Genomic DNA, 23,711 nt, shown 5'->3' on the forward strand with positions numbered 1-23,711 from the left:
TAAATTACAAGCAATCTTGGTTTACTCAATCAACATACCCGGACGAAACTATAAATTACAAGCAATCTTGGTTTACTCAATCAACATACCCGGACGAAACTATAAATTACAAGCAATCTTGATTTACTGAATCAACATACCCGGACGAAACTATAAATTACAAGCAATCTTGGTTTACTCAATCAACATACCCGGACGAAACTATAAATTACAAGCAATCTTGGTTTACTCAATCAACATACCCGGACGAAACTATAAATTACAAGCAATCTTGGTTTACTGAATCAACATACCCGGACGAAACTATAAATTACAAGCAATCTTGGTTTACTGAATCAACATACCCGGACGAAACTATAAATTACAAGCAATCTTGGTTTACTCAATCAACATACCCAAACGAAACTATAAATTACAAGCAATCTTGGTTTACTGAATCAACATACCCGGACGAAACTATAAATTACAAGCAATCTTGGTTTACTGAATCAACATACCCGGACGAAACTATAAATTACAAGCAATCTTGGTTTACTCAATCAACATACCCGGACGAAACTATAAATTACAAGCAATCTTGGTTTACTCAATCAACATACCCGGACGAAACTATAAATTACAAGCAATCTTGGTTTACTCAATCAACATACCCGGACGAAACTATAAATTACAAGCAATCTTGGTTTACTCAATCAACATACCCGGACGAAACTATAAATTACAAGCAATCTTGGTTTACTCAATCAACATACCCGGACGAAACTATAAATTACAAGCAATCTTGGTTTACTCAATCAACATACCCGGACGAAACTATAAATTACAAGCAATCTTGATTTACTGAATCAACATACCCGGACGAAACTATAAATTACAAGCAATCTTGGTTTACTCAATCAACATACCCGGACGAAACTATAAATTACAAGCAATCTTGGTTTACTGAATCAACATACCCGGACGAAACTATAAATTACAAGCAATCTTGGTTTACTGAATCAACATACCCGGACGAAACTATAAATTACAAGCAATCTTGGTTTACTGAATCAACATACCCGGACGAAACTATAAATTACAAGCAATCTTGGTTTACTCAATCAACATACCCAAACGAAACTATAAATTACAAGCAATCTTGGTTTACTGAATCAACATACCCGGACGAAACTATAAATTACAAGCAATCTTGGTTTACTGAATCAACATACCCGGACGAAACTATAAATTACAAGCAATCTTGGTTTACTCAATCAACATACCCGGACGAAACTATAAATTACAAGCAATCTTGGTTTACTCAATCAACATACCCGGACGAAACTATAAATTACAAGCAATCTTGGTTTACTCAATCAACATACCCGGACGAAACTATAAATTACAAGCAATCTTGGTTTACTCAATCAACATACCCGGACGAAACTATAAATTACAAGCAATCTTGGTTTACTCAATCAACATACCCGGACGAAACTATAAATTACAAGCAATCTTGGTTTACTCAATCAACATACCCGGACGAAACTATAAATTACAAGCAATCTTGATTTACTGAATCAACATACCCGGACGAAACTATAAATTACAAGCAATCTTGGTTTACTCAATCAACATACCCGGACGAAACTATAAATTACAAGCAATCTTGGTTTACTCAATCAACATACCCGGACGAAACTATAAATTACAAGCAATCTTGGTTTACTGAATCAACATACCCGGACGAAACTATAAATTACAAGCAATCTTGGTTTACTGAATCAACATACCCGGACGAAACTATAAATTACAAGCAATCTTGGTTTACTCAATCAACATACCGGACGAAACTATAAATTACAAGCAATCTTGGTTTACTCAATCAACATACCCGGACGAAACTATAAATTACAAGCAATCTTGGTTTACTCAATCAACATACCCGGACGAAACTATAAATTACAAGCAATCTTGATTTACTGAATCAACATACCCGGACGAAACTATAAATTACAAGCAATCTTGGTTTACTCAATCAACATACCCGGACGAAACTATAAATTACAAGCAATCTTGGTTTACTCAATCAACATACCCGGACGAAACTATAAATTACAAGCAATCTTGGTTTACTGAATCAACATACCCGGACGAAACTATAAATTACAAGCAATCTTGGTTTACTCAATCAACATACCCGGACGAAACTATAAATTACAAGCAATCTTGGTTTACTCAATCAACATACCCGGACGAAACTATAAATTACAAGCAATCTTGGTTTACTCAATCAACATACCCGGACGAAACTATAAATTACAAGCAATCTTGGTTTACTCAATCAACATACCCGGACGAAACTATAAATTACAAGCAATCTTGGTTTACTGAATCAACATACCCGGACGAAACTATAAATTACAAGCAATCTTGATTTACTGAATCAACATACCCGGACGAAACTATAAATTACAAGCAATCTTGGTTTACTCAATCAACATACCCGGACGAAACTATAAATTACAAGCAATCTTGGTTTACTGAATCAACATACCCGGACGAAACTATAAATTTCAAGCAATCTTGGTTTACTGAATCAACATACCCGGACGAAACTATAAATTACAAGCAATCTTGATTTACTGAATCAACATACCCGAACGAAACTATAAATTACAAGCAATCTTGGTTTACTCAATCAACATACCCGGACGAAACTATAAATTACAAGCAATCTTGGTTTACTCAATCAACATACCCAAACGAAACTATAAATTACAAGCAATCTTGGTTTACTCAATCAACATACCCGGACGAAACTATAAATTACAAGCAATCTTGGTTTACTCAATCAACATACCCAAACGAAACTATAAATTACAAGCAATCTTGGTTTACTGAATCAACATACCCGGACGAAACTATAAATTACAAGCAATCTTGATTTACTGAATCAACATACCCGGACGAAACTATAAATTATAAGCAATCTTGGTTTACTGAATCAACATACCCGATACAAATTATTCTTATTTTCTTACTCATTTTAAGTACTATTTGAATAAATATTAATATATCTGTTGTACAGTTCATACGTATGCATTGCTTGATATAATTCAGAGTACTTTTATTGGTGCCTAACAGATGGCATTAGTGAAAATACAAGGCTTTTTTTTTAATTCACAGAAAACGTCTTGATGAAAATAATACACCAGCTCTACATACGTATATAGACTGTGTGTGGCTATCAACGTGTCAGTTGACATAAACTGACCCGATCTTTAACTGAAAGTACGTTTTGAAACTTACAGAATCTGAGCAGTTGACCAACAGTTCTTGCATCAGAACTCTCAGTTCATGCAGAACACCACTGATCATGCCCACCCTGATATGGTGAACTTCAATATCATCTGGCGAAGGTGGTACTCCACTGTCAGCAGACAAGCTATCTCTTCGTCTCCTCAGGTCCTCACAGAGCCTCCGTAGTTGATGATAGATGTCGGCAAGTTCTTGTCGAAACTGAGATGAGAAAATACGTTTCATAACAAAATTACAAATAGATAACTGTACGTATAAAAGTGTTTTTAATTGTTTAATTTTATTTGTGACGAATTTACAACCATACATCTACTTTAATATAGATGTTTGTTTAAATTAAAATGTATGTTTAGAAATGTCCACAACTTACATTTCGAAATTCCCGCTTATTCACTAAAGTTGTACAAGATTATAGAGTGTAAGAATCAACGTGTGTATGTGCGTGTACGTTTATATTGTTGTGCAGGCTGAAATTTCTCACACTAATAAACATAACCAACGCGACGCGCCAAGAAATAGAATATATCATTAGTCTGCCATATAAAAGATGCTATAAACTTCGGGAGCTATAAGTGTGGCCAATACGACGCTTATCAGACGTGAACTTCAGATATTTGACCAGGAACGTTTGTAAATTTTGAACGTTACAAACAGTTTAACTTCAGCTGATTCCCAACGAACATCGCTGTTTGCGCGAAAACATTATGAAACTGCAGCGGTGGAAAACTCGGCGTGTAACCAGCGAAGAAATATGAATATTGAGGTAGTAGCTAGTTATCTGTCTGTTAAAGTGAATTAATTGTATCGACATCAACTGAAAATTCATTGGCACATCGTGAAACCTCGTTAAAATATCAAGGAAGTGCCAGACCAAATCAAAGATTCGATATTGTCTGTAAAAAACAGTGTTCGTAGATCATTAACTGTAATAACCCTTACTGTAAATTATGTCATTATTTGTATATTAAAAAAGAAAACTGGGTGTATCCAGCTTATGGTACTTACCAATAAATCATTATTTAACCTAGTTTCAGGTGAGTCGAAATTATAATACGCTACGTAATATATCAAGTTATATTAAATAAAAACAAAATATCGTCTCATGTTTTTGTCGAGAAAGATTGGCGAATATTAAATCAAATTTCTACAGTGAATTTATTTTAGTTGTTTGTTTTGAATTTCACACAAAGCTACGCGAGGGTTATTTGTATTCTCCCGCCCGGCATGGCCAGGCAGTCACTCACACTCTCTGGTGTTTGGGTATATTTATGTGTATACCCAGGAGGGTCAGGTACACTCGACCTCTTCCTCCTTCCATGACTTTGTTGGGAGAGACCAGATTAATATATATTTCGATTTAAATACAGAATGACTGGAGTGATATCATAAATTTAGTCTGGTCCTTTTCAGGACAATGTCCATTTATATTGTTCTTGATTTTATTATTATTATTATTATTCAATAAGTCTAGAACGTAGGTGGCCTGTTTTATTTTATCTATATTCTAATACTACTATTATTATTATTATTATTTTAAATGATTTTGTCATAATGATCTAATGTATAGATTTAACGGGGAAACGTGTTTAGGTCTCTCTTCATCATATATGAAATACCTGTCTAGTTCGCATAGCAACTCATTTTTTCGACAATTTTATCACAATATTTTATTGTACTCTGTAGAAGTCTATCTGGTATTATTTGTGTTTGAGTAATTATGCATGAACTTTGATGAAGTGGTTTTAGGTACTCTGTATGCTGATGCAATTAGTGTATTCTATAATGTTTGAAGTTTCGTTTGAATTTGTTTTACACTTACATTGATCCATGTGGCCCGGCATGGCTAAGCGTGTTAAGGCGTGCGACTCGTAATCTGAGGGTTGCGGGTTCGCATCCCCGTCGCGCTAAACATGCTCGCCCTTTCAGCTGTGGGGGCGTTATAATGTTATGGTCAATCCCACTATTCGTTGGTAAAAGAGTAGCCCAAGAGTTGGCGGTGGGTGGTGATGACTAGCTGCCTTCCCTTTATTCTTACACTGCTAAATTAGGGACGGCTAGCACAGATAGCCCTCGAATAGCTTTGTACGAAATTCAAAACAAACAAAACACTGATCCATGTAGGAGCTGCATAGTCTGTTTCAGGTATAATGTATGTCTTGTATATTTTAATGATGTTTTCTGGTGTTGTTCCGTAGTTTTTACCAGTTAGACTCCTAGCATAGTTTATTATTCGCCAAATATTAGTTTTTATGTTATTTACATGTTTTATCAATGCAAGCTTCGAATCATATGTTAATCCTAAAAATTTTGCAGATGCAGCAGTCTGGAGGCGTTCCCCATTCATACAGATTTGGGGTTGAACTTTTTGATATTTCGTAGATTTTGAAAATATTACTAGGTGCGTCTTTGCTGCATTTATTTTGATTCTATATTTTTCACAATATTCACATAATCTATTTAGTTGTAGTTGTAAGTTAGTGGCTGCTATTTCTGGTGTAGGGGCACTTTTCCAAATTGCTACATCATCAGCGAAATGAGACACGTATCCATGGTTTGGGTCTTTTAGTGGCATATTACTTACATACATGATGAAGAGAATAGGGCTAACCACCCCTCCGTGAGGGACTCCAGCTTCTGGAGTGAAGAACTCCGAGAAAGTTCCCTCTACGTTTACTCTGAATTTTCTATTTTCCAAAAATTTGATAACCAGCGAATAATTCCACGTTGTAGTCCCATTTCATACATACGGAACCGAAGACCATTGTGCCATACAGTGTCGGATGTTTTCTCGATATTGAGGAAGCAGGCGAGAGTGCATTCTTTATTATTAAAGCTGTTTATTATTGTTTCAGTTAACCTAATTAAGTGATCTGTTGTTTGTCTATATTTTCTAAATCCGTTTTGTTCTTCTGGTAATTTTGAATTAATCTCCAAAAATGTGGAGAGTCTGTTGCTTATTATTCTTTCGAGAATTTTACCTACAGAGCTGGTCGGACAAATCGGTCGATAACTGTTTGGTTTACTGGCTGGATTTCCTTCTTTGTGGAACATTAAAATGTTAGCTTGTTTCCAAGGAACTGGGATGTATCCAGAGTATAGAGATAAATTTAATATTGCTCATAGGTGGTCAAATAATTTTGGAGTGCCTTTTATGAGAAGTATTGTTTGTATTCCATCGTTTCCTGGTGCTTTTTTTTTGTATTTTTGATTGCTTGTTCAAGTTCATTTAGTTTGATTTTTCTGGTGAGTAGTTGTGTATTGTAGTCATATGTATTGTTAGTGTTGCTGTTTATAATGTTGACTGGAAAGTGTGGTTTATATAATTCTGTTATTTGTTACATGGTTGTTTTATTGTAGTAATGGCTGTTCGTGTCGGTATCATTGTGTGTTTTAAATGTGTTTTGTAATTGATGTTTGAAGGCTTCTGCTTTACCTTTGTTGGTTTGTGTTAAGGTGTTCTTATATTCCAGTGTTTGGTATTTTCTTGTCGTGGGTTCATTTGTGAATCTTCTCAACTGTAGCCAGAACTTACTAGGGTCGGTTTGTTCGTTTAGTTGGGAGCACAAGTTGTCCCATTTTTCTTGTTTAAGTTGCTTAATTTCTGATCTAATTTTGTTTCTAATGTTGTTAATTTGTGTTTTTATTTCTTGTTCTCTTGTTGCCATGAACTGTCTTCTTAATTGTCTTGGTTGTTTTATCATTGTTAATAGTTGTTTGGTTGGTTTCCATGTATTGTTTGTAGTTATATATTGTTATTTTGGTGTCCGTAGCTGCTTTTTGAAGGCACTCCATGATTGTAGCAATCAATTTCTGATTCGTTATATGTCGTATGTTTAATTTTGTCTGGTAGTTTTCTGTTTAACATTTTTTGAAATTCTTGCCAATTAGCCTTTTTTGTAATCAAATTTGTTCTGCCTACTGATTTTATCTTTATGGGGTTGAGATCTAAAACATACCATATTGGGAGATGGTCGCTGTCAACATCTTTTCCCACATAAAAATTTATTAACTTTTGCCTCATATTGTAAGAGGTGAGACAGATGTCTAGGATATCATTGGAGTTTGTTGCATAGTTAGTATGGATAGGTGTATTGTCATTAATAAGAGATATACTGTTATTATCTATGAATTGTAATAGGTGTCTGCCATTGGAGTTTGTAAAATTACATCCAAAGTTCTTGTGTTTGGAATTCAGATCACCTATTACTATTGTATTTAGGTTGTGGGAAAAGATATTGTATATTAGGTTTATGTCTTATAATCCTGCCATTGTTATTATCGAGTGGTTTTCTAATAGAATATCAACCACTATATTTTCATTGTTACTGTTTATTTGGATTTCAGTAACTGAAAGATGGTTTTTATATGATAACATAATTCATATGTTGATGTCATGATTATTTCTTCTGTCTTTTCTTATTGAAGTATAGTTACATATTTTAAATCTATTCTCAGGATAAATTAATGTTCCACTTATGATAAAAATATCAGGGTTCATATCTGTTATTAAGTCTTCGATCTCGTGTTTCTTGGAAGCAAGTGCACCTTGGACGTAGCCAGGTGGTTAAGGCGCTCGACTCGTAACCCGAGGGTTGCGGAATAAATATCTAGACAACAAATCAAAACAACCCAACAGGGTAAACACGGGCCGCCTTGTTACCAAAATGTGCCTTCTTTATTTTAATATGGAATTTATAGAAATTATTCGGTTGTTCTAGAACTTGTATTGTTTTTTTCACATAATATACGGTTAAGTTCTAGTAGCCTTTGTCCTTTGTCATTCTCTTGATATAAAAATGGTGTAGGAAGCAGGTCCACTCTTTTTCAGTCTGTCCGGTAAAAAATGCACAAAAATAAGACATTACTTAATTAAATTAGATAAAAATGATGGGCAGCACGTGTAATAATAGGATAGATAATAATCATTAAGCTCTCTTCAAACGTTATACCAAAGACAAATAGGAGTGCCCTCTACCGTTAAAATAACCAACCTTCAAATTTTCCTCACTTTCTTGAGGCAGAACACCTGTAAACGGAGACAATTCGGCTTCATCGTACTCTGTTTCATCTTCGTCCAGGTCGCCTTGGAAACCAACAGAACCTGAATATGTAAATGGTCTGCTTTGGCCAAACTGTGAACGTAAGAAACGTAAATTCAGAAAAAATCACGCGTGATTTATATTTATGAGCATCAAAAAACTGAAAATACAAGAACGAACATTACTGAAACTATGGTTGTATATCAAACAATGTTTAATCAATATACAGTTCGGTTTTATTGATCGTACGAAATGATTGTTTGCAACGTTTTGTTTCTGGTGTTTCAAAATGTACAATACAAGAACGAACATTACTGAAACTATGGTTGTATATCAAACAATGTTTAATCAATATACAGTTCGGTTTTATTGATTGTTTGCAACGTTTTGTTTCTGGTGTTTCAAAATGTACACTTTCTTTACATGTACTTATTACCAACGTTTTGTTTCTGGTGTTTCAAAATGTACACTTTCTTTACATGAACTTATTACCAACGTTTTGTTTCTGGTGTTTCAAAATGTACACTTTCTTTACATGAACTTATTACCAACGTTTTGTTTCTGGTGTTTCAAAATGTACACTTTCTTTACATGAACGTTTTGTTTCTGGTGTTTCAAAATGTACACTTTCTTTACATGAACGTTTTGTTTCTGGCGTTTCAAAATGTACACTTTCTTTACATGAACGTTTTGTTTCTGGTGTTTCAAAATGTACACTTTCTTTACATGAACGTTTTGTTTCTGGTGTTTCAAAATGTACACTTTCTTTACATGAACGTTTTGTTTCTGGTGTTTCAAAATGTACACTTTCTTTACATGAACGTTTTGTTTCTGGTGTTTCAAAATGTACACTTTCTTTACATGAACGTTTTGTTTCTGGTGTTTCAAAATGTACACTTTCTTTACATGAACTTATTACCAACGTTTTGTTTCTGGTGTTTCAAAATGTACACTTTCTTTACATGAACTTATTACCAACGTTTTGTTTCTGGTGTTTCAAAATGTACACTTTCTTTACATGAACTTATTACCAACGTTTTGTTTCTGGTGTTTCAAAATGTACACTTTCTTTACATGAACTTATTATCAGCACTCGACTTCTATATGGCATTATTTGATTTTAATGACCACTTAGGTTATATGGTCACGTCATTGTTCAATATTATTTGATTTTAATGACCACTTAGGTTATATGGTCACGTCATTGTTCAATATTATTTGATTTTAATGACCACTTAGGTTATATGGTCACGTCATTGTTCAATATTATTTGATTTTAATGACCACTTAGGTTATATGGTCACGTCATTGTTCAATATTATTTGATTTTAATGACCACTTAGGTTATATGGTCACGTCATTGTTCAATATTATTTGATTTTAATGACCACTTAGGTTATATGGTCACGTCATTGTTCAATATTATTTGATTTTAATGACCACTTAGGTTATATGGTCACGTCATTGTTCAATATTATTTGATTTTAATGACCACTTAGGTTATATGGTCACGTCATTGTTCAATATTATTTGATTTTAATGACCACTTAGGTTATATGGTCACGTCATTGTTCAATATTATTTGATTTTAATGACCACTTAGGTTATATGGTCACGTCATTGTTCAATATTATTTGATTTTAATGACCACTTAGGTTATATGGTCACGTCATTGTTCAATATTATTTGATTTTAATGACCACTTAGGTTATATGGTCACGTCATTGTTCAATATTATTTGATTTTAATGACCACTTAGGTTATATGGTCACGTCATTGTTCAATATTATTTGATTTTAATGACCACTTAGGTTATATGGTCACGTCATTGTTCAATATTATTTGATTTTAATGACCACTTAGGTTATATGGTCACGTCATTGTTCAATATTATTTGATTTTAATGACCACTTAGGTTATATGGTCACGTCATTGTTCAATATTATTTGATTTTAATGACCACTTAGGTTATATGGTCACGTCATTGTTCAATATTATTTGATTTTAATGACCACTTAGGTTATATGGTCACGTCATTGTTCAATATTATTTGATTTTAATGACCACTTAGGTTATATGGTCACGTCATTGTTCAATATTATTTGATTTTAATGACCACTTAGGTTATATGGTCACGTCATTGTTCAATATTTCAGACTTGCACGTAGTTCATTAACAATTTAGGCTTCCAACATTTCAGAGACCCAATCACGTGTTTGCGAGTTAAAATACCTGACTTCCATTTAAAGACCTTAATTCTTCATCTACAGATGAGACGGAGGACATTTCTATTTCCGTGAAGATTGACGTTTCGCCAAACGTAGGAGTACTGGTACGCCTTAATACGTTACTGAGTTTATTTTGCAGCTCATAATTTGTTTGTTTCAACTCTTCTAAATCTTTCTTCTGTCTTCGAATCTAAACAGACAAGTAGATGAAAATTATATTAAAAAAAAAGAAAAACAATATTCTAATAGTTATACGTACCAAGTTAGAATGATAAATTATACTGGAATACAGAAACTGATAAGGAAAAGGTGATACACAATCTGCAGTGTTTAAATTAAAAGATAAATCGTAAAGTTACCAGAAGTACACACCTGGTTATCTTGTTCTTCTTTATACCTTTCCAACACCAATACCCGTTCATTTGACTCTTCTAATGAGACACTAAGACCTTCCTTCTCTTCTATTAACTCTTGAATTCGATTTTCCAAGTCTGCTTTCTTTTCAATTAGCATATCAATCTGCCAAAAAGTGATGAGAGAAAATATGAAAAAAATATTTTTATTGTGATGAAGAACAGGTGGCAGCGCCATACAAATCAATGGCGCTTTGAATAATGTATAAAAATGTTTAGCAAATGCACGTATTCTGAACAGTACAGAACTAACTCCCCGTAATCTCTAAATAAATATCTATACATAATATGATATTTGTCGAATGTTGTCTGCCTCTAATTCTGAAGTGATATACCAGAGGGAAGACAGTCGCCAACATCCACCGCCAACTCTTGGACTACTCGTTTACTTACAACAGTGAGATTGGCTGAAATATTATAACACACTCATGGCTGAAGAGGTGAACATATTCGGTTAAGGGACTCGAACTCGCTGCCCGCAGATTGCGCGTCGAAAGCCCTGTGCACCAAGCTAGACATAATTATTGTCACAATCACACATCCAAACTACTACTACCCACAACTGTACGACACTCCATCATTCACTGTGGGGGTAGGATAGTAAGAATGAAATTTCACCCACCTCTTCTCTCAATCCTTCTAGTTGAGACACGTGATCGGTAAGACTGGACTTACGCAGGTTAAACTGTTGTCGCAGGGACTTAACCTGCTTAGACAGCTGTTCTTCAGACTTATTGGTCTAAAACAGAAAATTTGTTAAGTCAAATGACTTAGTAGCACAGAAACTAATAAAATGTTTATCTATTAATAACTGACTTTTTTTTTTTAGATAAAATGTACATACCGGTGTTCACTTGTATTAAGTATAAGTCACTTGTATTAAGTATGTTATAAGTCACTTGTATTAAGTATGTTATAAGCAATATTTTGACGGGTTACATTCTTGTATTTTACACATTGTTATCCAAATACCGTCTAGATTACTACAGTGTCTGTCGAATCCCAGCGGAGTGATCATCCCTTGTCCCGAGCACTGGTTATAGAACGTATATTATAATGTCCTTATCTATGTTCATTCAAGAGTTATTATTAATAAAAACACTTAACTGAAAGTAACCGACACTTATAATATGAGTACTTTGTAACAAAACTAATATCCTAAACATAAAACTTTTGTTTTGTTTAATTTAACTACCCTTTCGGCAAAATGTTTGGTGTTAGTTTTAAAATATAAATGCATGGCAAAAACTATACATTTAGTGGATGTGAAGATAACCATGATAATCTCACAAATCACAATAATCCTATGACGGTTAACTTGATGTTTTCTAACTTTTTTCTGACCGAACTTCTCTTGCACACGACTTGTTAAGTCTGTTGTGAGAAGTAATGGTGCTAGACATAACAGAAAACGGTTGATTTTTCTTTTTCAACTCAATTAATAAAATACTGAAATTATTCGACTGAAAGAGTGATAATTCTCCACCTGAATACCATTTTAAATGTTTGTTGTTGTTTTTTTACATATATTCTGCAAAATGTTTTAAGGTACACGTTATTTCACTCCTCTTTCACATCACTTTACTCTATTTCCGCTCGTCTGGTTGTAGCCACTTATACGTCTATCACTTAAACATTCCAGAGATCTCCATAGTCTCGACATCAATGAATTACAAACACAAATAAATTACAATACTACCAAGACTGAACAGTATTTTTATACAAAATGAAAGGAACTAAATTACTTAACAATAAATTTAAAAGCAATACCTGCTTTAAAGCTTCCGTCAGACGCTGATTCTGATCCTGTAGCTCCTGAATCACGTGGTGATTTTCCTTTTCTGTTGATTTCACCAGATTCCGATGTTCGTCTAATTCTCGTCGAAGCTCGTTTAAATCCGTCTGAAGCTCGGCAACTCGGCTGTCATACTCTGCTGCTAAAACGTCTAGTTTTCTTTTCAGAGTATACTTCTCTTGTTCTAGGTCCTGAATTAATACAATAAAATACTAGCTGTAAACCAGCACTACTGACAAAGAAATAACCTATCCAACAAATCTATTGCATAAAGTGTGGTTTTTAGAAAACATTTACAGTAGCTTCGTTTGAATGTGTATGTGACTACCAAAAACTAAACTTTTCATGTACAGAAAATCATTTCAAATAAGTATTAATATTCTATACGAACCTTTCATTTCTCTGTTTACACCATAGTATTTAATTTTGACTACCAACAAAACACGCGTCTTGGTGAAGAAACGGAAAGTATTGCTATTTTAACGTAAATAACGTGATGAATTCCGTATTCCCAAACTTTAGATTTTACCTGTTCAGTGCCGTGGGCGAGATAACTCGTCCAAGCCGATCGATAACAGTGCCACGGACGAGTTAATTCGTTCTCAATAATGCCTAAGTTCAAAGCTAGATGTTAACACCACACATGCATTTGACCTACTTACAAATTGTTTCACTTTCGATCCAAAATGGCGTCACGAAAAAAGGTACAAAATGAAGAAGCATTAGAGTTGTATTTTGAACTTCGTTCGGAGTTGCCGTAGCAGCTTAAATACTTGGCAGTCAATAGGTTAAACCTCAACTACCTGATAATACTGCAACAGCACTACATCACTGTGTACTTCAAATTTAGACTATAATGAACAACGTAAAATAGCATTTCTGGTCCGAAGGGCCAAAGTTCGAGGTGCATAACATCACTAAAGATGCTCCGTTCTTTCAGTTGTTGAGCGTCATAATCGTAACAGTCAGTCCCACTATTTGATTATGAGTAGGCGGTTGGTGCTGATAACTGATCGTTCTATGACTAAATATTGGGATCTTTGACCTGGTCGTTTAGCTCACGTGCTTCGTAAAGAGACGCTCATATACTGGTTTATCATGTGAATCAGGGAGGGTTATTATCCCTTTTCTAGGGCAGTACCCTAACATTTCACAAGCTAGAAGTGTTTTACTCATTACTAAGTCACACGAACAAAGTTACAGATAAAAAAGATCTCAAACTGAACGAATTCTCCTCGTCACGCCCTAGCAACTTAAACATGGCTACAAAGATATTATCAAACGACAACCAACTGTTGCAGCATTGTGAAATTAAATGCAAGTTACACGTTTTTTCTTCTTTTAGAACCCCACTTCATGATTCCTTTCAAAACTTACCAGCGCGTGAGCTGACAAGGGTTCAAAAAATGAATTTTAAAGATACTGGAGAGTTTTAACAAGTGATACAAAAGCTAGCTTATCGTGCTTAAGATAAGTCTTCTACCTGGCTGCAGTAGTGAGAAAAACCAGTTACCCCGCTAGGTTCAGTGGTTAAACTGAACAAGTGTCGTGCTATACTGACAGCAAAAAACCAGTTACCCCGCTCGGTTCAGTGGTTAAACTGAACAAGTGTCGTGCTATACTGACAGGAAAAATCGACACTTTTTCCAAAACGTCCTCCGGTTGGTTGATTGTCTTGAAGTTTTATGACGCAAAGCAACTAGGCTATCTGCATCAAACATCTGGGAAAAAGTTAAAATTAAAGTAAAATTATTAAAATTCATAAAAGAAAATTAAGGTAAAGCAAAACAAAGTTTAATTTTGAATTAAAAACATAAATAACATTAACTCCAATTTTTACATCTAGCCTACAGCAGTAAGAGAAAAACTACAGTAATACAAGTTGTGAAGGACTTTCTGTAGCATAATTGTAATTAATAACTCGCCAGGAAGACTAACAGGTAAGTACACAAACCACCACCAGTCACCTGAGTTGACCTTTCTAGTCCTGGTTTGGAGGTATTTGACGTTATGGCCATTTTCTAATTTCATATTGAACTAGTTGCATTTTAATTTGTTAAAAAAAAAAATTTACGAATGATTCCTGTTAAGTATTAAAAAACCTAAATAGCGTTAAAAGATCAATAGCCTTTAAAAAACTAAAAACATTTGTAAGATGGACAGTGTCACAATCACCAATAACACGGTCTAATGTTATGGACAAATCCTGGGACAGAACATGTTTAAAATGTTACTGTCGTTGAGAATCATAATGACGGTAAGACAGTCAAATGTGGCTTATTGTGACCTGAGTGACACAAAGCCAACACACTGGATGTGAAAACCAAAAGGAGCAATAGCAGATCGTCTATTCTACTGAGGAAGGAAAACACAACCCCAGGTAGGATACTGTAGTGAGGATGGAAGTTTCGAAGCATTCAGTAAAGACAGTTGCAAACGGCGGAGGAACAAAGAAGGTTCAGAGCCAAAGTCCTTGATGTTGAATGGGGTCCAGTATCTTCAAGGCCGAAGTCCTAGCAGAGCCACAGACCAGTGACCCATAGTCTAATTTTGATCGAATAAGAGCATGATATATTTTTAGCATAGAACACTGATCCGCTCCCCAAGTGGTGGAAGAGAGGACATGGAGGATGTTCAGTGCTCTTGGGCATACGACTCGTAGCTGCTTGATGTGTGGTATAAAGATAAGCTTACAGTCAAAGAAGCCCCCCAAAACTCAGGGACCACAGGTAACACAACTTCACCGATACGGAGTTTAGGATCATGGTGAATACCGTTAACAGCAAAAGTGCAAACAAACAGTCTTAGAGAGAAAGAAGTTAAAACGGCTTGCTGCGGTCCACTTCAGTAAACGATTGAGGGCAGTCTGTAGCTGCTGCTAAATATACCTTATGTTCCACGACTGACATGAGACGTGAAAATCATAGAGCCCGTTTGCAACAGTGAGAGGGAGTTGTTCAGTGATGGCATTAATTTTTATACTGAAAAATGTGACACTCAAAACACAGCCTTGAGGGACTCCAAGTTCCTGTTGAAAAGAATGGGAAAGTGCGAACCCACACGAACGTGGAATCTCCTGTCCATTAAAACAAATTAACAAAAAATGAGTAAATTACCACGTAACCCATATAAATGAACGTCTCGCAAAATGCCAAACCTCCATGTTGTATCGTAAGCCTTCTCAATATAAAAGACTATTGATACATGATGTTGTCGTTTGCGAAAAGCTTCTCTGATTGATGTTTCAAGTCGAATCAGATGGTCTGTGGTGGAGTGCTGCCGTCGGAACCCACACTGAGTGGGCGAGAGGAAATTGTTTAATTCGAGAAACCAAACAAGAGCATTAACAATCATATCTTAGGTCTTACAGAGACAGCTCGTCAAAGCATTTGAACGGTAGTTTGAAGGAATCTTGGGATCCCTACCACTGCAATAAGCACACGTCAAGGAACCACGACATGATGTCTTCGAGTGACCGAACCGTTGACACTGGAAACATATGAGAAGGTTTGGAACATACGGCCATACCTTGCAATTAAGATAGCCTGCCTTGTTGGTGGTAGGTGGACGCGGTGATGTAAATGTTAAAGTGAAGGCATTGGTCAGCATCATAATTCCATCTTTGCGAGAGGAGATGCACCTCACTGCGGAAACTCCTTGAGTAGAGAGACCAGCGAGAATCTCTGACTCAGGGATGTTCTTCAAATCCCTGTCAAAAATAACTCCTTATAATAAATCCAAAGTAGCAAAGGTGTAACCTCAATAGGTATATCCCCAATTGCCTTTGAATGCAAGAGGAGTTCACTGTGTTGAGATGTGGATGTTTCCACCAATATGTCACCAGATAGAATCTTCTTTACTGACTTTGGAGAGCCAGCAAGTCCCTCTAGTCCTTTCTGAATGAAAAAGGGAGACATTTGCCCTAAAGGTTTGTCTGAAAGATAATTTAATACAAGAACGTGAGGTACAGGTGTTACAGATGTTGAATATTACTGCCCAGAATCTTCAAGAACTATGGTCTGTTTTTCACTCTTTTATTTAATTTTATTTAGAGGATCCATAATAAAAAAAGCGATATTTCGGTGCCCACTGACCCCACTCACCATGGAGTCCTGCGAGGGGATGCACTATAATGCCAAACAAGAACACTGCAGCAACGCCAGGGTTTCGTAAGCACTGAATCCAAACACCAGCATCAGATACAATGTCAACAACACCTGTTGAGAACATCCAACACTGGTACTTGGTTGACTCTAGACCAAGTAGACCAGCCGATTGACCTGAAGGGAGCTACCCCATGGCCGCCCGTCTACAGGAATTCAAGACCAAAGTGGTGTGCTAGGGATGGACGCCTCAACCACCAGGATCCTCTCCTTTCCTTCACGGGTCGCCACGCATGACAAACATGTGAGTGGATGTTTAGATCTCGGAGGAGGTAAACTGATAGAACAGAAACTTCCCTGGGAGGTGCCCTCACCATGGACATCGATTCTACGTGGTGGACACAATAGACAGCCTAATGCGGCTTTTCTGTAAAAAATAAACAATTTTTGTAACAACAACAAAAGGCGGTTATTTCATCTAAAGGGGCCCGAAGGCCGCTTGGAGAGCCGCTTGCTTTAACATCTCACACAACAATACAACAATGTGTTGTCTATCAGTCAGACAATAGTCACTAAATGGATATAACACAAGGGACGATTAGTGTTGCAATTTATATAATCTTGTCGTCAGTAAACGTTCGCATGCTATAAATCATGAGAAAAATATCTGTGAGATACAAATGAGCATGATACATGAACTTCAAAATAAATAAATAAATAAAAGGATTGAGCGTGCGACATGAAAGGAATAAAATCAAAATTGGCAGCCATACTGACAGCTACACATAGAGTATTTATTTATTTTACAGCGAATATGCAATCATTAATTAGCTAAGCCTCGTATTTTGTTTTAGCTAAGTAATAAATGAATATTTGTTGTAAAATTAATTATCAATCGATTTCATTTACTCTTGGGGGACCCTAAGGAAATATATCCAATCGATTTAAATAAATGTATCAGAATCTAAAAATCTCAGAAAATAGATATAAAAGTAAGATTTGGTTTCTGAATTTCGCTCAAACCTACATGAGGGCTATCTGCGCTCGCCGTCCCTAATTTAACAATGTAAGACTAGAGGGAAGGCAGCTAGTAATCACTTCCGACCGCCAACTCTTGGGCTACTCTTTTACCAACGAATAGTGGGATTGACTTTCACGGCTGAAAGGGCGAGTATGTTTGGTGTGACGGGGATTCCAACCCACGACCCTCGGATTACGAGTCGAGTGCCTTAACCACCTGGCCATGCCGGGCCCTAAAAGTGAGACATGAACAACGATTTATTTTCTTAGTTATATGGAATTTAATCTTTAATGTTTTAGAACTTCGTTTGTTTGGAATTCAGCACAAAGTTACACAACGGGTTATCTGTGCTCTGCTCACCACGGGTATTGAAACCTGGTTTCTAGCGATGCTAGTCCGCAGACATTCCGCTGTGCCACTGGGAAACGATTAAAGTTTTAGGAACTACAGCTTTGATAAGTTGTTTTACACATAATGGCATCATAAGCAAAAAAACCACTTAGAGGAAAGTTTTTCTATATTTTAAAGTAAATAAATAATGAAGTAAACTTTATTGGCACAACTTTAGGTTCAAGACAGTTTAAATACAGAAAATGGCGTGTTGATGTAAGTCAAGGTGCCGTGAAGAAAATGAATTATCTGTTTACATATCTCTAATGGCAACAGATTGTTTTATGTATAATTAATTGTAATGAATCAGTGATACTTGACGGTATTCACTGAAAACAACTTGACACTTCGATTATATTTGTTGTTTTCTGGCAACCAACCAATTAGCTGCTGACACGTCATAACTTTATCTGTATGTTTTTTTATCATGGTAAACTTTCTGCCGTCCTTTATTTTGAAATGGAAGAAGATGGAAGAAGCCATCTTAAGCAGAATAACTATCTTCTTCTTTGCAAGGTGTGGAAGAAGCCAACTTAAACAGAATAACTATCTATTTCTTTGCAAGGTGTGGAAGAAGCCAACTTAAACAGAATAACTATCTATTTCTTTGTAAAAAAAAAAAATATATATATATATATTGTTATGTTCTGCAGAAGCGAGACCGGCATGGTCGGATTGTTAGGGCGCTCAACTCGTAATCTGCGGATCGCAGGTTCGAATCCCCGTCACGTGCTCTCCCTTTCAACCCTCGTGGGTGTTATAATGTGATGGTCAATCCCTATTCATTGGTAAAAGAGTAGCCCAAAAGTTGGCGGTAGGTGGTGATGACTAGTTACCTTCCCTTTAGTCTAAACACTGCTAAAATAGGGACGGCTAGCACAGATGGCCCTCGTGCAGCTTTGCACGAAATTCAAAAACAAATTATTGTTTTGTATTAAGCATAAAGCTACACAAAGGGCTATCTGTGCTCTACCCACCACGGTATCGAAAACCGGTTTCCAGCAGTATATCTCCACAGATATACCACTGTGCCACTGGAAGAGGGCTTAAAAACAAACGTTTCTTTATGTGGAAATTATTTTTGACGAAACTCTCATAGGTCAACTTCGTTTCCCGTTAATTGTGTGTTTTCTTATAGTAAAGCCACATCAGGTTATCTGCTGGGTTCAGCAAAGGGAATTGAACCCCTGATTTTAGCATTGTAAACCTAGACTTACTGCTGTACCAGCGGGGTACTCTAATTTGTATGTATAGTTTATTTATCTCAGACTAAAGCCACAATGGGCTATCTGCTGTGTCCACGTATCATGGGGAATGGAACCTGGAATTTCTATGTCCGACAACTTGCTGCTATCCCACAGAGGGACTTATAAATATAATACATTACTTGCTATCGTGTGAAACGGTCCGGCATGGCCAGGTGGTTAAGGCACTCGACTCGTGGGTTCGAATCCCTGTCACACCAAACATGCTCGTCCTTTCAGCCGTGACGGTCAATCTCACTATTCGTTGGTAAAAAAAGTAGCCCAAGAGTTGGCGGTCGGAAGGGATGACTAGCTGCCTTCCCTTTAGTCTCATACTGCAAACAATTCTTATGAACATACGTTTAATTTCAAGAACTTTAATTTTAGAATTATTGTTTTGGTTGTACTGTAATGTTCCCTTGTTGCGTCGTTTTCACGCACGTGTTTCTTAGCCTGTTATTACAAATGGTTACACAGTTATTTATTCAATTCGTTACGATGTGACCATAGAAATAGTTGATTGAAGTAAATAGTTTATATGAAAAAAACAAAATTCAAGTTTTTGTTTTACATTTTGTATCTTAAAAACTAGCAATAAACAATACCACATGCATTAATCTGAACCTAAAACTATTAAAAAAAACACTACGAAAAAACTGCAGATAGGGGATGATTTACAACATAACAACAAATGGCAAACTGGTACGATTAGAGTTAATCACAATCCCACTAACTTCTGCAAGATGACGTCACTTACTCCGGCTCTTGAACGGTCATGTGGACAATAAAGACGAATATGTACTCATTATTATTCAACACTTCAAACCGTCGAAACGCAAATTTATTTTCAAAATGAACAGCACTTGGTACGACACATGGGCTAAATTACATTAATCTGCATCGGCTGTCATAAAGATTGTTGCCCGTAAAACGGAACTGTCACTCTTATAATGCACTCTCAGCTGAAAGCGTTCAGCAACATTGTTACGCAGGCCTTGAACTGTCATGCGCAACCTGGCTAACTAACCACCGTACCACGACCACTCCAAATTCAACGGATATATCTGTGCGCTTCAAAGAGAACCACTTACAGCATCTAATTTACTTAGGTTTTGTCACACTCCAACAAAACAGAAATTCTAGTTTGAGATCTCCAAAAGGTTTTTGTCAAGAAATCAAATGGACGGTTACTAATGAAATTCGTTGTTTCTCTGAGAAATCTAGCCACAAGAAACATGTATACATATATGACTAATATGTTTAACCATTATTAATCAAACGAACAATAATAATTTAATTAATACATGACAAATGATTTTTTCTTCAATTCAAAAAAAAACAAAGCACACATTTTAAATCGTGCAATATTTCACATTGCTTTTATGTCACTTTTATTGTAGCTACATCTTAAAAAACAAACAAGAGTGACCTAATATTCATTTCATAATTTACTTATCAATGGAACTGTCTGCTGGCAAAGTGTAATTGTGTGAATAATAACATTTAAAATCAAAATCTGATATTGAACAACAGTCAATACATATTAAATATACACAAGTTTTAAATGTCTATCAGTTCTTATCCGTTCTAGTTATCATCCCTTCGCTAAGAACCCTCTTTCGTCTCTCATACGGTTTATGGTTCTTTTCTACTTTCTTTGAGTCGGTTGCAGGCTACACAAAATCACTCCAGTATCCAAAAGATAAAACACACTCTCTAACATATGAGCCTTCTCGTAGCTACATCGACTTTACGCGCCAACTAGCGTCTAGAAGTGTTATTCAACCAGATTTTCCAGATGAACCCCGCGTCCAAGCTTTGGTCATCGCGATCCTACTTTATCTATACAAGGATGAAAAATTCTTGAAAATTTTGGTGCAATTGGCCACACCTTCTAATGAGCATCTCAAAGACACCATGAAAACAAACAAACAAACGCTCAGTGTTTGATCTACAACTTCCAGGTTCAAGTGATTCTACCGTTTCCTTAATAGAACAAAGACATATATCAACTTTCACTTAACACGAGTGACTGGCTGGTTGATACCACAAAAGATAACAGGTATGAAGGGATAAGGTTCTATCTACAAGTGTAGCGAGCCTTCAGTTGGGTATGTGTGTTTATTCAAGGATTTGTTTTTCTGTGCTTTTGACCTACTTACTGGTCAGCCATTAGGTCTAGTCTACAATTTCCCAGATTAAACTTTTACCAGAACAAAATGATACGGATGACGTCATGTAATAATAATATAGAAACAGAACATAAATATATAATGCTTTAACATATTTAAGAAAAAATTGTATTTTTTTCATAAATAATACTTCAAGAAATAAAAAATAAGATTTGGCCTCCTATTAAATTATCAAATGAGAATAGTGTTAGTTGAAGCAAATCGACTTCCGAGTTTTAATTGGAAAGTTCTTTCATACGAGCAAATTTATCGTATGATATGTTACCGGACTTTTTCTCACATGTAACGTATTAGTGGTGTATAAGATAAGATAATTCACTATTGGTTGATTTAATACCTTGTGATGTTACGTAATCGGTCAAAGAAAGGATGTAACGTTTTACCTGTCAACTGTCAATCGAGATTTGAGACATTAGTCTAAAAGGAATTTACTTAAAATTACTTCCGTAAGATGGCGTTCTGGGGTATATATCTTGTCAAAATTGACTCACCACTTCTATCATAAAACGCCTGAAAAAATTTCAATGAACGTAATATTGTTTTGATCTTCTGTTATTTCTTCTTCAAAGCAGTGTACGTAAGTTTGCGCATGCTCAATAATACTGCTGAAATCCGCGGAAAAGTATGGAACACGTATGTGCTACCAAATTATTTACAACACTTAAGAATTCGTGGGCCTAAGGCTGCTATAATGCAAATTTAACTTCTTTAACCAAGTTTCGAATAACACAAGTAGGCCTACTTATTTACAGGCCTTAATGAAAATAAATGCCAAAATGTGTTTTCGTGAAATACCCGTTGTTCGTTTGGTATCAACAAGATGCGACCAGCGGTTTAGGAAGAATTATGTGCCATACAAACAATGAATCTTATTCTTACAAAATGACTACTATTTCTTCATTTAACTGTACAAATAAATTTAATAAAAATTTACAGGTTTATTCATAATTTAGTACAGTGTATTTTTTAATAATTGATAAATTATTTCTCTGAATGCAATTTAGTTTTAAAAGGGTTACTTGAGCAAAATATATATTAAAAAGGGAATTTTCAATAACCGCGGTTGTGATTAGATTTCAAATCGGTCAAGAGATAGAGTTATGAGCTAAAAGTTTGTACTTGGAAAAAACAAAACAAAAAAGGAAAAAAAACTCAATTACTATACCGCAGCTAAAAAGAAAGATATGAAAATATTGGGCTATTCTGTGCTTCATAATATCAAATGTCTAACATAGTTACTGACACATTAAACTGCTTGAATTACTCAAATTGAAAAAGGTATGTAATGTTTTGTTTTCGTTTATACTACACCGACAATACATTATACCATCCTACTAACAGTTATAACTAACAGAATAGTGTATATTTGTTCTGCGGCTTTGATTTTACGTATCCAGTGTTGGGTTTTTTATAGTGCCAGATTCCTTATAGCAAGAGTCTTATTTGTTGGTGACAAACTTCAGCAATAAACGTACAGCACACAATTCACTTGTTTTAAAATTATATATTCAAAACATGTCAAACGTATGTACAAAATTTCGTTATACTATTGTTTATCACAGTTGTACTTAGAATGTTAAATAACTGTCTCTTTTTTCATCAAGGTATATACAGAAAGATTCAGTTACTTTAGGGCACGCTTTGAAAAGACAAATTTTTCTTTCTTATCGCTGTTGTTACAATACAAACTATGAAAGTCACTTTAGAAATTGCTCGTTGCAGCTAAATTGACAACTACGCAATCTTAATTCCACTTTTACTTTCAATAACGTAATTCCTTTTCTCTGTCTCTACATGTATTTATAACACCTGACAGAAAAATCTAGAAATATCTAGTCTTCTAGTAACATAACGAAAAAAACGTTTCCAGTAAGATGAACCTAACCATATTACAAAAGCCCAGCATAACAATTAAACTTCATACACAACTTATGACTCGTACAGTCACGTAATGAAACTTACCATAAATATCACTTTTAAATTAAC

General features: G+C 35.4%; 1 protein-coding gene across 1 annotated transcript in view; it reads right to left on the minus strand.

Moving 5' to 3' along the window:
• The window catches only part of LOC143257742 (bicaudal D-related protein homolog), an 85,931-nt gene that overhangs the window by 12,576 nt on the left and 49,644 nt on the right, over window positions 1–23,711 (minus strand). Inside the window, exons 5-11 of the mRNA XM_076516776.1 lie at window positions 15,470–15,578; window positions 12,751–12,966; window positions 11,603–11,719; window positions 10,940–11,086; window positions 10,572–10,757; window positions 8,292–8,432; window positions 3,292–3,501 (exon numbers count right to left, since the gene is read on the minus strand). Coding sequence (XP_076372891.1) covers window positions 3,292–3,501; window positions 8,292–8,432; window positions 10,572–10,757; window positions 10,940–11,086; window positions 11,603–11,719; window positions 12,751–12,966; window positions 15,470–15,578 — 1,126 coding nt within the window. The remainder of the gene's footprint in view (window positions 1–3,291; window positions 3,502–8,291; window positions 8,433–10,571; window positions 10,758–10,939; window positions 11,087–11,602; window positions 11,720–12,750; window positions 12,967–15,469; window positions 15,579–23,711) is intronic.

Source organism: Tachypleus tridentatus, chromosome 7 (genome assembly GCF_004210375.1).
Source record: "Tachypleus tridentatus isolate NWPU-2018 chromosome 7, ASM421037v1, whole genome shotgun sequence".
Classification (NCBI taxonomy): domain Eukaryota; kingdom Metazoa; phylum Arthropoda; class Merostomata; order Xiphosura; family Limulidae; genus Tachypleus; species Tachypleus tridentatus.